This window comes from Littorina saxatilis, linkage group LG3 (assembly GCF_037325665.1).
Source record: "Littorina saxatilis isolate snail1 linkage group LG3, US_GU_Lsax_2.0, whole genome shotgun sequence".
In the NCBI taxonomy this organism is placed as follows: domain Eukaryota; kingdom Metazoa; phylum Mollusca; class Gastropoda; order Littorinimorpha; family Littorinidae; genus Littorina; species Littorina saxatilis.
In genome coordinates this window covers 41,133,983-41,148,509 of record NC_090247.1, presented here as the reverse complement: position 1 = coordinate 41,148,509, position 14,527 = coordinate 41,133,983, and the positions used below count along the sequence as shown (strand labels likewise).

The 14,527-nt window shown below is 40.9% G+C and overlaps 1 protein-coding gene across 1 annotated transcript; it reads left to right on the top strand.

Moving 5' to 3' along the window:
• The first annotated feature begins 233 nt into the window (after positions 1 to 233).
• Positions 234 to 11,654, top strand: LOC138962379 (BLOC-1-related complex subunit 5-like). The gene is made up of 3 exons (XM_070334177.1): positions 234 to 401; positions 4,979 to 5,337; positions 6,564 to 11,654. Exons 1-3 carry the CDS (start codon positions 287 to 289, stop codon positions 6,792 to 6,794), a joined length of 705 nt encoding a protein of 234 aa, XP_070190278.1. The 5' UTR covers positions 234 to 286; the 3' UTR covers positions 6,795 to 11,654.
• Positions 11,655 to 14,527: the final 2,873 nt, after the last annotated feature.

The window sequence follows — 14,527 nt, the reverse complement described above, 5'->3', positions numbered from 1 at the left end:
AGTAATACATTTAAAGCCGACAAACGATATATAATACATGTCTCTGCTACTACTATAATGAGAAAAACATAAGATAATAATTTAATTCGCCTTACGCGACTTGTTTTGTTTTGGAATACGCGTGCGGTGGCTGCATAATTATTTGTCTCTGGTTTCACAATTCTAATTCTCAATCGGATATATACTCTTGATCGGTATAATATTTTCCCAAGAAAGACAACTCTGTCACCGTCTCTTCCCATCACAAACTGTTTACCTTTTGTTGTGAGCGAGGAAGAGGAAAATCATGGGTTCCGAGCAGAGTACCTTTCCCGCAGGAGCCCCAGGAAGTACTCTCAGATCTCAGAGAGACGAAGAAATTCCCTACACGCAGTTTTCCATCAGCAAACCAATTGATTCAGGTAAAATATCTTGCTTTTTTTTTACTCAGGACAGGATATAAATTATAAGGAACCTCACAATCTACTTTGTTCTCACTGATCATTGCATAATCATAATGTATCATTGTGTTGTGTTTGAGTCACTGTGGGTGTGCTTTTAAAGAAGAATGTATTTAATAGAGATACCAATAGTACATGTTCACTCCCACAATGACTCGCAGTTACACGCACGCACACACGTACACACGTACACACAGTTACACACACACACACACACACACACACACACACACACACACACACACACACACACACACACACACACACACTTATAGAAACATGCATACAAACATTATGTACATCCCGTATATATATGTATAACAGTGATTGAAATTGAGCAGTGGTTGATTTATGAACAATGTAATAATTCAAATAGCATTACTGTTTGAGTTTAAAATGCAGTTGCAGGGATGTTTGTAGGATTTATTTTTCGTGGCAAAATAGCCGAAATGGCTGTGGAGGTTTAGGCAAACACAAATTTCTGTGCATGGTCATGGTGTCACGTACGTGAGCTTGCATCCGTTTTACGAAATATTCTGACTTGACGCTTGTCACGTGAATTGACTTACTTGACTTATTCCTGTAGACTCCCTGTGGAGCATAGGGCCGCAACAACTCCTCGCCAACGCACCCGGTTCTGGGCAGCTCCTTTCAGTCGGGGCCATGTCGTGCCAGCTGCCTTTGCCTCACTTTCAATTGATCTTTTCCAGGTCTGCTTTGGCCGCCCAACTTTTCTCTTTCCCTGTGGGTTCCAATCCAGGGCCTGTCTGGTAATGTTGTCGTTTGGCTTCCGTAGGGTGTGTCCAATCCATCCCCACTTTCGCTTCTTGACATCCTGGCTGATGGGCTTCTGGTTGGTTCGCTTCCACAGGTCGGCGTTCGAAATCTTCTCCGGCCATCTGATGTTGAGGATGTGCCGCAGGCACCTGTTGACGAAAGTCTGGAGCTTCCCTGTGATGGTGTTGGTCACTCTCCAGGTCTCTGATCCATACAAGAGGACTGCCTTCACATTGGTGTTAAAGATTCTGATCTTACTCCGGTGGGACAGTGCTTTGGAGTTCCAGATGGGTCGCAGGGTGTTAAAAGCGTGTCTTGCCTTGTTGATACGACTCTTGACATCATCATCTGCCCCGCCGTCCGTACTAATTACGCTCCCGAGGTACGTGAAGTGGTCTGTCTCCTTGAGGGTCTCTCCCTGCAGCTGGATAGGAGGGTTCTGCTTGTTGTTCATCTTCATCACCTCAGTCTTCTGTCTGTTGATCTTCAGGCCTGTTTTTTCAGCTTCTTCACGGAGTCTTGTCAGCTTTGCTTGCGCGTGTTGCTGTTTGTGGGAGAGGAGGCCAACATCGTCTGCAAAGTCAAGGTCTTCGAGCTGTTTGGCGAAAGTCCACTGGATGCCCGTGTTGCTGTCCATGGTTGTCCTTCTCATGATCCAGTCAATGACCATCAGGAAGATGGTCGGCGACAGCATGCAGCCTTGTCTCACCCCTGTCTTCACTACAAATGGGCTGGTCAGCTTGCCATTATGGATGACTTGGCAGGTTGAGTCCTCATATAGATGTTGGATGATGTTGATGAACTTCTGTGGAATACCGTAGTGGTGCATCAGCCTCCAGATGGTCTCCCTGTCCACACTGTCGAAAGCCTTTTCAAAATCCACAAAGGTCATGTACAGGGGTGCCTGCCATTCCATGGACTGTTCGACGATGATGCGCAGGGTAGCTATGTGATCAGTACATGACCTGTCTCGGCGAAACCCTGCTTGCTCCGATCTCAGTCTCTTGTCCAAGGCCTCCTTCAGTCTGTCCAGCATGACTCTGGTCAGGACCTTGCTTGGAATAGATAGGAGCATTATTCCTCGCCAATTACCACACTGAGAAAGATCTCCCTTCTTGGGTAGTTTGACCAGGTATCCTAGCTTCCAGTCCGCCGGAATTTCTTCCTGTTCCCATATCTTGTGTAGGAGGGGCTGTAGCATCTCTGAAGACAGTGTTGGGTCTGCCTTCAGTGCCTCAGGGGGGATCCCGTCCGAGCCTGCCGCCTTTCCACTTTTCATCTTCCTGATGGCCTTGATGATCTCTGCTTTGGTTGGCGGACCGGTGTTAACATGGAGCTGTTCAGTTGCTGGTGGTATGTCCGGAGCAGTGGGTGGGGGTGGTCGATTCAATATCTCCTTAAAATGTTCTTCCCAGCGAGATCTTTGTCCTGCCTCATTCGTGATAATCTTGCCACTCTTATCCTTCATCGGTTTGCTTGGGTTGCCCTGTTTTCCTGACAGCGTTCGCGTTATTTCATACAGCCTTTTGGTGTTGTTATGTCTAGCTGCTGTCTCTGCTTCATCTGTCAAGTCATGCACAAACTGTCTCTTGTCTGCTCTTGCACTTTTCTTGACTTGTCTGTTGATGTCCCAATACTGCGCTCTGATCTCATCTTTTTCCTGTTGGTCTTGGCATCTGTTGAGTTTCTGTTTCAGTTCTCCCCTCTCTTCTATCTTGGCCCATGTCACTGGTGTCAGCCATTCTTTGTGTTCTCTCTCCTTCTTTCCCAAGACTTCAGTGCACGTGGTCTTCCATGTCTTCTGAAGTTCTTCCCAGTGTTGTTCAACTGTTGTTTCCGTTAGTTCTGCCAGGGCCTCAAATTTGTTCCTAACTTCGCAGTTGTATCCTTCTCGTTTCCCGTTATCTTTCAAAAACTGCACGTTGAACTTGTAGTGTGGTCTGCCTGACGAGTCGCTGAATGCTCTCAGTTTGGTCTTCATCGTTGCCACTAGTAGCTGGTGATCTGAGGCTACGTCTGCTCCCCGTCTCGTTTTGACATCCAGCAAACTTCTTCTCCATTTGCGTGCTACCGTTATGTGGTCTATCTGGTTGTCTGTCTTTCCATCTGGCGAAGTCCAGGTTGTCTTGTGGATGTTCTTGTGTGGGAAGATGGTGCCTCCAATAACAAGGTCGTTGAAGGAGCAGAAGTCAGAAAACAGCTCTCCGTTTTCATTGCATGTGCCAATGCCATGCTTGCCCATGATGAGCTCTTTGTCTTTGTTGTTGTCTCCCACCTTTGCGTTCAGGTCTCCCATGACGATCTTCGTGTCCCTTCTTGGTGTACGATCGAGAAGGGACTGTAGGGAGCTGTAGAATTCTTCTTTTGCGTCTTCCTCCGCGATGTTGGTTGGTGCGTAGCACTGAATGATGGTGAGCTTCCTTCCTTTGGAGTTGAATCTGGCAGACATAAGTCTTGAGGAGACCGGCTCCCATGCCATGAGTGATCTTGCGGCCTCTGGTGTTAACATCATCCCTACTCCTTGGGTGTGGTGGTGGTCCAAGTCTTCGTGGCCTGAGTAGATGATGGTCTCTCCTGATGTCAATTTAGACTGGCCGCTTCCGTTCCATCTTGTTTCGCATAAACCGAGGACTCTGATGTTGTATTTCCTCATTTCTCTTGCCACTTGAGCCGATTTTCCGCTCTCATATAGGGTTCGGATGTTCCAGGTCCCTATTCTGGTTTTTGCCTTTGTCGACAGAAGGTTTGTCGGCGTCCTGGCTTCCCGTAGGCTTTCACCAGCACGCGTCATGAGCTCTTCTAGAGAGGAACCTTCCTGACTGGGCTGTTGTTGGTTTGTTTTTGTTGCGGTTTCTGTAGCAAGTTGGTTTTTTGGCGGGGTGGAGTTGCTAACCCCACGCCCAACCCTCCTCCTTTATCCGGGCTTGGGACCGGCTGAAAGACCTTTAGGGTGCATCCAGGCGGAGTTTGTCACGTGAATTGCTTCTGTAAATTGAAGACTTTTTTTTCATTTTAAAACTACTACTGATTGTGACACGATTAGTGAGCTTAGTAAGGTACTAGGCCAGACATGCGCATTGTAACAAGGGCATACGTCATGGGACATGCGCACTGCACGTTACTCCCCACCATGCTAGAGAATATCTAGGTCGATGTACCATACATGTGCTTGCCTCCACTAAGAAATGAATAAAGCTTGGAACACACTGACAGGAGTTGCCTCCGTGTATGTGCTGAACTGAAAGACGTTACAGATTGCTCGTTGATTGGCACAGCAGGCCGTCCAAACTGAATGAGGGTGTGCACTATTTTAACTTGCGCTTTCCCTTTCTTGTTTCGCATCATGTTGGTTGACAGTGACGCTATTCAAATGTACAGATGCTCACACAACTGGAATGCTTGCACATCAGAGAATTATAGATAATCTGTAATGTGTAGTGCTGAAAAAGAATGGCTGTGATTCATGAAACTCATGACTTGTTTTGCATGGACTACTTTGTTTATGAAATTATGCTCCATGTGAAAAACAGTGCCTCCATCCAGTTCAGTTCTTAATTAATGTAAATCTAGAACAAAAAAGCTTGCCGGTTCACCATCAACAAGTTTGGCAACATTTGCCAAAATGACAACTAAGTTTTGTGCAATTTGAATTTAGTGTAGTTGTTTCGCTAACTGCCAAGACCTAAAAACCTCACTCAAGCACATGCGTGTACTATTATTGCTAGTCAGTGTAGCTAATGTTTGTTTTAATAAAAATTCAGATTCCCCTCGCCAGTCGCCTAGGCCACACAAGGTGAAACAGCAGGCACTTCAAGTGAAGCCTTCAGAACGAGGAGAACAAGGCTCATCCCCAAAACATGACATCGTTGTTGTGGCTGATGGTTCCAACGTGGTCAAAGATCCAGACCCAGAGTTGACCAAACTCAACACCATTCCCTCCTTTTATCCCATCATGAAGGGATCGCTGAACGTGTCAACCAGCGCTCGCGATCCAGACTTGCTGGATAAACTGGATCATCGCACTCTGCTTCTGATGTGCCTACGATACCAAGACCACCTCAGACAGCTGGCTGAGGCTGTGGCTTTTGATCAAAATGCTCTCTGCATTCGTATCAAAGAGGTTTGTGCAGACATCTTCTTCTCATTCATTCATGGGCTAAAACACCCACGTTCACTCATGTTTTTGCATGAGTGGATTTTTGAGTCACTTGAGAAAAAGTGACTCTATGTAATCGGTCAGTGTTAGTCTGTCCGGCCGGCCGTCCGGCCGGCCGTCTGGCCGGCCGTCCGTAGACACCACCTTAACGTTGGACTTTTCTCGGAAACTATCAAAGCGATCGGGCTCATATTTTGTTTAGTCGTGACCTCCAATGACCTCTACACTTTAACGATGGTTTCGTTGACCTTTGACCTTTTTCAAGGTCACAGGTCAGCGTCAAAGGAAAAATTAGACATTTTATATCTTTGACAAAGTTCATCGGATGTGATTGAAACTTTGTAGGATTATTCTTTACATCAAAGTATTTACATCTGTAGCCTTTTACGAACGTTATCAGAAAAACAAGGGAGATAACTAGCCTTTTCTGTTCGGCAACACACAACTTAACGTTGGGCTTTTCTCGGAAACTATAAAAGTGACCGGGCTCAAATTTTATGTGAACGTGACTCATTGTGTTGTGAATAGCAATTTCTTCCTGTCCATCTGATGCCTCATATAATATTCAGAACTGCGAAAGTGACTCGATCGAGCGTTTGCTCTTCTTGTTTTATGTTTATGACCGTTTTTACCCTGCCACTCAGGCAGCATATGCCAATTTCGGGGGAAGTGCATACATGAGATTGTCACTTAAATTTACAGTTTTCATAAATGTCAATGCCAGAGCTGCGTTTTGTGTGTGTTTTATTCAAGTCAAAATCAGCACTAAAAATATGTTTACCTAAGCTTTAGTCTCTAATAGTAATAGTCATTTAAGTCAAAATGGAGATTTAAGAATGTATTCATGTCTATTTCTTTGTCAGCACATGTTACCTTTTAAGACCAGTCTTTTCCGTTGCATACTGATTTCTTAGTCTAAGTCTGTTACTTCAGCATACAAGTCACATATTTTCTTCTTTTATATTTGACTGTTGAAACTAAATATTGTGAGCAAAAATGAAAGTCACACATTACTTAATCCGCTTGTGTAGTGTGGTAATGCTTTGTAAAGGCTGCTTATTTAAGCATAGGCAAAAGCAATCACATACACATTTTTCATGATATTTTTTCTGTTTCTTTTGTGTGACAATTTTTCTTAATTTTTCAAGGAAAATATAGTTTTAATTTCAGTGTATCTTTCTGAATTTCAGGTCAACCACACCATTCAAATTTTGATGGGCATGCTGAATGACAGACAAAAGAAGTACCACAAGTACGTGGAGCAGTTCCAGCGAGTCACGGAGATGGTGACAACTCTGAACAAGGTCAAGGCTACCATGGATGACATTGTTCCCTGTATGGATCGACTGAATCAATTGCTTCCAGCCAGCGAACAGTTAGAGACTTTCTCTCTTAGGCAAGGATCCAGTATAAACAGTTAATCCGAGGAAGCAAGGGAAAACGAATGAAATCTTTAAGCCTTTCAATACTAAATCATTTTTTTTAATGATACTATTACTAATAGAGAATTGAATGTGAAATTCATTGAATGATCTTTTACTTGATTTTCCTTGTATGGTAGATGTGCGTCATACAATTCAGTGAAATGTTTCTCCATTGACATGAGATGTGGGCTTCAGAAATTACATCAGTGACTGGATGACATTTGCAGACATCTTCTCATTATAACAGATTCATGTGCTTGATCGTAATATGCAAGTGATACTACAAACTACATACCGGGTGATGTGTTCCCTGTGTGCGCCTGTTACTGGAACAGTTGAACCTGCACTGGCGATCACCACTTACCCACTGCGGGTTAGGGGGAAGAATTTACCCGATGCTCCCCAGCATGTCGTAAGAGGCAACTAACGGATTCTGTTTCTCCTTTTACCCTTGTTAAGTGTTTCTTGTATAGAATATAGTCAATTTTTGTAAAGATTTTAGTCAAGCAGTATGTAAGAAATGTTAAGTCCTTTGTACTGGAAACTTGCATTCTCCCAGTAAGGTCATATATTGTACTACGTTGCAAGCCCCTGGAGCAAATTTTTGATTAGTGCTTTTGTGAACAAGAAACAATTGACAAGTGGCTCTATCCCATCTCCCCCCCCCCCCCCCCCCCCTTCCCCGTCCCGATATAACCTCCGTGGTTGAACACAACGTTAAACACCAAATAAAGAAAGAAAGAAAGATATAAACTTCGTGGTTGAAAACGACGTTAAACACCAAATAAAGAAAGAAAGAAAGACCACCACTTTGATAACGACTAGCTGCCCATTACGCTACCTAAAAGATCCCCAATGAGGTTTTTTGTTTTTATATAATTCACGTTTTCCATAATGAACACCTGTCCATAATGAGCACTTTTGGTTGGTCCCTGGGGGCTGGGATGTAGCTCAGTCGGTAGCGCGCTGGATTTGTATCCAGTTGCCTGTTGGCCGCTGTCAGCGTGAGTTCGTCCCCACGTTCGGCGAGAGATTTATTTCTCAGAGTCAACTTTGTGCGCAGACTCTCCTCGGTGTCCGAACACCCCCCGTGTGTACACGCAAGCACAAGACCAAGTGTGCATGAAAAAGATCCTGTAATCCATGTCAGAGTTCGGTGGGTTATAGAAACACGAAAATACCCAGCATGCTTCCTCCGAAAACGGCGTATGGCTGCCTAAATGGCGGGGTAAAAAACGGTCAGACACGTAAAATTCCACTCGTGCAAAAAACACGAGTGTACGTGGGAGTTTCAGCCCACGAACGCAGAAGAAGAAGAAGAATAAGGTTGGTCCCTTGGGTGGTCGTTATAGGTTTGACTCATGTAGCAATCGGATGTACAGGGGTTGGGTTGATCAGGCTTATTTTTCATGGTACATAGTTTTTACAATATAATGGTCATTCCACATACTACTACACCTTTGAGGATTAACCAGTTGTTTGATGGTAAATTCTGAGAATGAGTTTGTTTGCTTTGTAAGTCTTGCTGTTATCTACGTGTCTGGGTAGACATCTCCATGTGTTGGATGGAGTTAAATGTAAAGGTCACAAGAGGGAAATATGCCATGTTTTTCCATTTCTGTTATTGCAAATTTTCTCCCTGCCTGACTTTATTTTCTTGTTACTTCAGTACTCAGTTTCCTCATTCTTGGAAATACATATACATGTATCTGTGACATTAGTCTCTGCAGTTATGAAGCATAAATGAGTTGTGCTAAAAAATCTCCACTCGAGGCAGGGTCAATAAAATGTTGCATTTATGGTCTTAATTATGGTCTTGCTATGGTAACAGGGTTGAAACTGAATGATCTGTGTAAATACAGGAATAGTTTCACAAATTTTCCTCAATACTGGAGTAATGTAAAATATTTGTAAAAATATGGAATTTTGACAGTTTGTGAATTTTTAGATTGAAGAAGGATCAAATCTGTTGTCTATGTCCGATGGCAGTTATATTGGAAAAGCATTTAACATTTGTTATTATTTGCCTCAAATAAAATTGCACTAAATTTTCTTTGATTGGTGAATTTGTTGGTGATATGATGCTGTCAGGCATGTTCACGTTTCCTTCCTTATTTAAATCAGAAACTTGGACAACTCACAAAGAACTGTTTTGGGTAGAAGTCAACATTACATTTAAGACATTTTGACACTAAAAATTTGACTGATTGATTGCTGTTTGGATATTTCTTTACAGTCAGGTGCTGTTGACTTGAGTGTTAGTGTGTGTGTGTGTGTGTGTGTGTGTGTGTGTGTGTATGAGGGGGGTGGTTGTATGGTTGAGATGTTAAACGTCGTTTTGTATTCTTAAATATTGGTGTTGCTGCAAACATTATATACCGAGCAACAAAAGAAACACGAAAAAAATCGTCATTGTTTGATTGACAAAATCTCCAACAATTATAGAGTTAGAATTATTAAACCACAAAAGTTTGATGAAGGCATGTTTGACCTTGCTGTAGTGTGATTATTTTGATGCTGTGACTGTTTTAACACACGGGACAAGCAGGTTTAACGTTAAACACATAATGCGCGCTTGCAGCACGTGCAAGTGGAGCAGGAGAAATCTGATGTGTTCACTAATGCATTAGCAACTAAAAGAGACCATTGCACGCTTGCTGACAGTCTCACTTTTGAAACAGCCAGGGTGCCAAGATTGACACCACCAAAATGCCAGGTCGATTTAAAGCTGGGGATGATTCAGAAGCGCTGGCATGTGCTGTAAACGTGCATATGTTAAGTCTATCACCTTCCCCAATGTTCTGTTGACATTGGAAGCTCTGCAGTTATGCAACGCGGTGGATTATTCGCATTACCCCAATAAGACAAGATCGCAATTTCCTGCCACAACGTCTTCGAGATCGATTCAATACAGCCACTGACTCTACCAGGAACATCATTAGAAGCCACCAGTGTCCGGTCAGTGGCCAGAGAGCGCGATGAAGACTGACTGAGCGAGACTCCAAAGCTTCGTTAACGTTATACCTGCTTGTCCCGTGTGTTGAAACAGTCGCAGCATTAACATAATCACACAAAAGCTAGGTCAAACATGTCTCCATCAAACTTTTGTGGTTTGATAATTCTAACTCTATAATTGTTCGAGATTTTGTCAATCAAACATTGCAGAATTTTTTCGCGTTTCTTTTGTTGCTCGGTATAGATATTTTTATGTTATTTTGATTGAAATTTCTTCTTCTTTTTCCTGCTTAGCAAGACGTTATAGTGTAGTATGTAAATGCTGATGTTGCATATACTGGTACATGTAACTCTTAAAGTGTAATCACAAGTCAGCTTTTCCCATATCTACTTGTAATGCTGTTTGCAAAATGCTCAGTAATTACTGTATAAAACCAAATGGGTCTGGTGCAATATTATAAGATGTTTGGTGGCTTGTTGACAGACCAGCTTTTTTGTTGGTCCAAGGGGACCATATCGTCTTTTGTTTCATCTTAATTTATCGACCAAGGCCGCGGTTGATAAATATGAGACAAAAGGCGATATGCTCCCCGAGGACCAACAACAAAATGCTGGTCTGACGACAAGCCACCAAACATCGTTTTTTTCATCATTTTGGTTGTGCAACAAAATGCACAATAACCCACAGGGAGATGAATTTTTAGAATCCAACTCCGGGCCACAAAGCATCGTCACAGTAGCTCGAGATAACACGTCAACCTTGTATGTGACGTCAAACGTAGCTTGTTGACGCTTTTCTTCCAGTCTAAAAATGTACAGAGCTGCGATCATACGAGTGAGTTCAGTAAGTGTTGAGCATATTTTTTTTTCTTTTTAAGTGTTTATGACTTTTTGTTGTGGATTTTGCGATTACAGAGATAAGTTGCAAATTGACCATGAGTCGCTGCGGTAATTATCAACATTGATTGGGTCTTTGAGAGTGAATGCTTACAATCGTTGTCCTCGGAAACACAAATCCAAAGCCGCGATGGTTCCACACATCAAACAATCAGCCTGATTGGCTTTTACTTTGACAATCCACGTTTTACCTGAAAGCTCAAACCCATTCACCACCTCGATTTATTGCATGGGGAACATGAGATTTATTTCCCAGGTGTTTGTGAATGAAAACTCGTGAAAATGATGACAATTTTATTTATTAAAAACAAAAACAAATGTTATTTGAACTTATAGCAGGAAATAATGTCCTCAACAATGCCAAAGAGGGATTTATGGAAATCAGTATAAAAGAAAACATTACAGTCAGTATTCATGATAACATTTCAAGATAGTGCCCTTCTCTTTTTATTCATGATCCACATGCAGAGTTATTTGGCATGCAACTTGTGTCCATTAAACTACCTATTTGTCTCTTTTTTCTCTCTCCGTGGTTTTGACACACACGATAATGCTATGAGAGAGGGAAACATTTGGTATGTTGAAAAGTAAAATATAGATTGTTCAGAGCGAGTCAGCTTTTCCAGTATATGTGGCATCTTACCGTGAACATAATTTGAAACTATGAAATTATATTTATTCATTTCCACACTGCATGTTTCAGTGAATATTTGTCTTTGACTTGGATAGATGTAGCTTGATGTAAATGTGATGTTTACCTTCATGAAGGGAATGTCATGCTGGCATTTTGGTTCCTGGGAACAGTCATCTGCATAATGTGCTTTGCATGTAGCTGTGTGCAAAGATGTACATATTTATCTTTGCATCTGCTTTTGTGGTATGAATTTGTGTGAATGTTTCATAATTCTTAATTAAGGTCCCAAATTCTGCTTTTATGCCTGTGTCATGCTGTTTGTGATACGTTCACTTGTTTAAGTAAATAAAACTATTCATTGGCGTAATGTAGATGCTATTGTCCAAAAAAGGAAATATTTTATTTTCTGCTTGTATACATTAATTGCGTAAGAAATCACACACACACACACACCACATCACACTAACATTGTCTCCTGCTTTCTCTCAACAACAAAATGAATGCACAAGTCTGCAGTTTATTATGCCAATATTCATAAAATTTGGGATACACTTTCAAATCCTGACAAAGCAGGAAAAAAAATTGACACTAAATACTTTTCCCCTTCAAACACTGCATGGCCACACATCTGTTACCAGGAAAACAACATCAATAAGAGCGTATTACAATATACAATGTATTACATAGCTCTGAAGGGCAAGTTCCAAGGGTCCTTAAATAAGGTTTCTAATTAATACAGGTAATTTAGCCTCTACAATGGAAATACATGCTAAATTATTGTAAACACGCTTTAAACAAACAAACAAAAATAAAGTTTATGAAAGAAGACCAAATGTTGAGCTCCAAAGTCAAGACATATGTATAAATGCTGCAAAAAAATGCTATCTTTTAATACACTTTTGTAAATTCTTTAAACATGTTACTTAAGGTCTTAGTTAAGATCTTCAAATGAAATGTTCTTAAAACAGAGAGTAAATGGAGCAAATATTTTCTCATATCCAAATTCCAGATACTTAAAGATTTCAATCCACTGCAGTACCTCTGTCATTTAATGGAAGCTTAGTCTACTTCAATGTGAAAGCAAACAGTCCATGGAAACTAAAACGGTTGTCATAGGTGCATGGTTAGGGTATCCCACTGGTTGAGGCATACAATACCAAATGCTGAAATGTTCAACAACAAATGTATTATGCCTAATAAATGCACATATAAGAAGATGACAGCTGTTAATAAATATCATCTCTGCTAATTTACATTCCAGTGTTTATGTAAACTTCATAATGTACGCACAAGTACAATCATAATAATGCATAAGCACAATGTAAGCAAAACTGCACGAGAATGATCACTCTATATTTTTCTTCTACTCTTCACTTCACTTAATAAAAAGCACTCCTGTTTGGAACACCATCAGCAGTAATCTCTTAGGGTGCTTGAAGATTCCCCAAAGCAAAATATACAAAGAATGTCAGAGATACAGACATTTTCACAAGACTATGGGTTATACAAAACCAACGAAGCACAAGGAAGGTAAAACTGTATATGAAAAGAGTTCAGTTCATCGAGCTGTAAACCAGTGACTATGGAAGAATTACTTTTTTTTCCTGTGGTAAAATCACTGAAAACACTCATATATAACAGATAAATAGATACATGAGAAGATAAATATGATCCAAACTAGTTAACAGTATTATTAACACGTACAGTATACAAAAGACTGTACTGGCAATAAAACCCAATCACAGATGCCAGAATTATTATACAAGGTACAATATGACATGTGTAAGTTTATCGGATACTTACACACTGATATGGTGATTCATAGCAACAGATGCTAATCCAGATCAATTAGAGTTGCTACAGAGAAGGAGACAATAAAGAGATTTGTTTTTAAAACAGGGGACTTATACACCAAACCAAACACCTGTAGGTCAGTGTGACATCTGTGTGCATGTGTGTGCGTGTGTGTGTGTGAACATGAGCATGTTCACACACTGGGTACAGACAAACAAGTATAGGGGTGGACCGAATCTTTCTGACAAACAAAACAAAAGAAACAAACAATTTACACTACACATTAGATTGCATACAGCAACTAAGACGCAAGGGCAAATTTTTTTTTTCCCTTCCAAATAATAAATACAGTCACAAATAGTCGGGGAAAAAATCTCAAAGTTTAACCATGACTGTATCCGACACAAGTTTTTGCACTATCATTGTAAATAGTCGACAGACAGTCACATGTTCAGTCTCATTAATTAAACAATCTCTTTTCCTGGAGTGCAATTAAAACTCAAAAGCTTACAATTATGATCTATATAATAATGAACAAAGCCTGACACATATTGCCCAAGCTGATAATGTTAAAAAGGAAGAACATCCTTTCCGAGCAGCGAAAAAATAAAGCACAAATGCAAAATAGCTGTTGCTGTGAGAGGATAATAAACCCCATTCTCTTCAAGAAAATTATTAATATAACACATCTTTTCACTTAAAAAAATCTATGTGCTTGTACCTTTTAGAGACCAAACACAATTTGAGAAAAGGTCTTAAAATAGGGTTACATTTACAGAGGTTATGGACAAGAAATCTGAAGAAAAAACCAACCAAATTCTTAACAGGAGGGTGGTGCGGAGTCTCAAATCAAGGGTCTTAACAGGAGGGTGCCATTGTACAATTCAGGCAGCAAAAATGCTATGCTGTGTTGCACAAATACACATGTACGTAACAGACTGCTGACATTTCACTGAATTAAACTGGGTACAGTGTTTTTTTTATTGTTATTGTTTATTCATACATTTATTTATTCATACATTCAGTTAACACACTTTTTTTAATTGATCAATTAACTTATTTATTTGTGAACAAACATCTACACTCTGGTATGCTTATCATTACACACACATCTACAGTACTTAAAGTTACTGAACCTGTCATGTCCAAGTGCACGGACACTCTAGGGCTTTCAGTCATGCCTCAGGCAAATATTCGTTTGAAAAAATACCAAGTTTCTTGGACTTTTATGCATGGAGTCAAAACCTGCAATTCTTTTATGAATTAATTTTGGTCTGCCTCCAGCAGGGAAGAGTCGCCCTCGACCAGGCTCACATGAGGTCCTGCATGTGGAAAAAGTTACGTCAAAAGCCTACATGGAAGTCTATTAGTCTCGGCGAGAGGGACAATTCTGTCTATTTTGGGTACTTTACGTCAAGTTATTGTGTTTTATTACGTAAGAAAATTGTAA

Excerpts from the sequence above, each read along its gene's own strand:
- LOC138962379 (XM_070334177.1), top strand. The coding sequence starts at position 287 with ATGGGTTCCGAGCAGAGTACCTTTCCCGCAGGAGCCCCAGGAAGTACT. Across the intron at positions 402-4,978 it reads CAGCAAACCAATTGATTCAG|ATTCCCCTCGCCAGTCGCCT; the intron begins GTAAAATATCTT and ends ATAAAAATTCAG. Across the intron at positions 5,338-6,563 it reads TCTGCATTCGTATCAAAGAG|GTCAACCACACCATTCAAAT; the intron begins GTTTGTGCAGAC and ends TCTGAATTTCAG.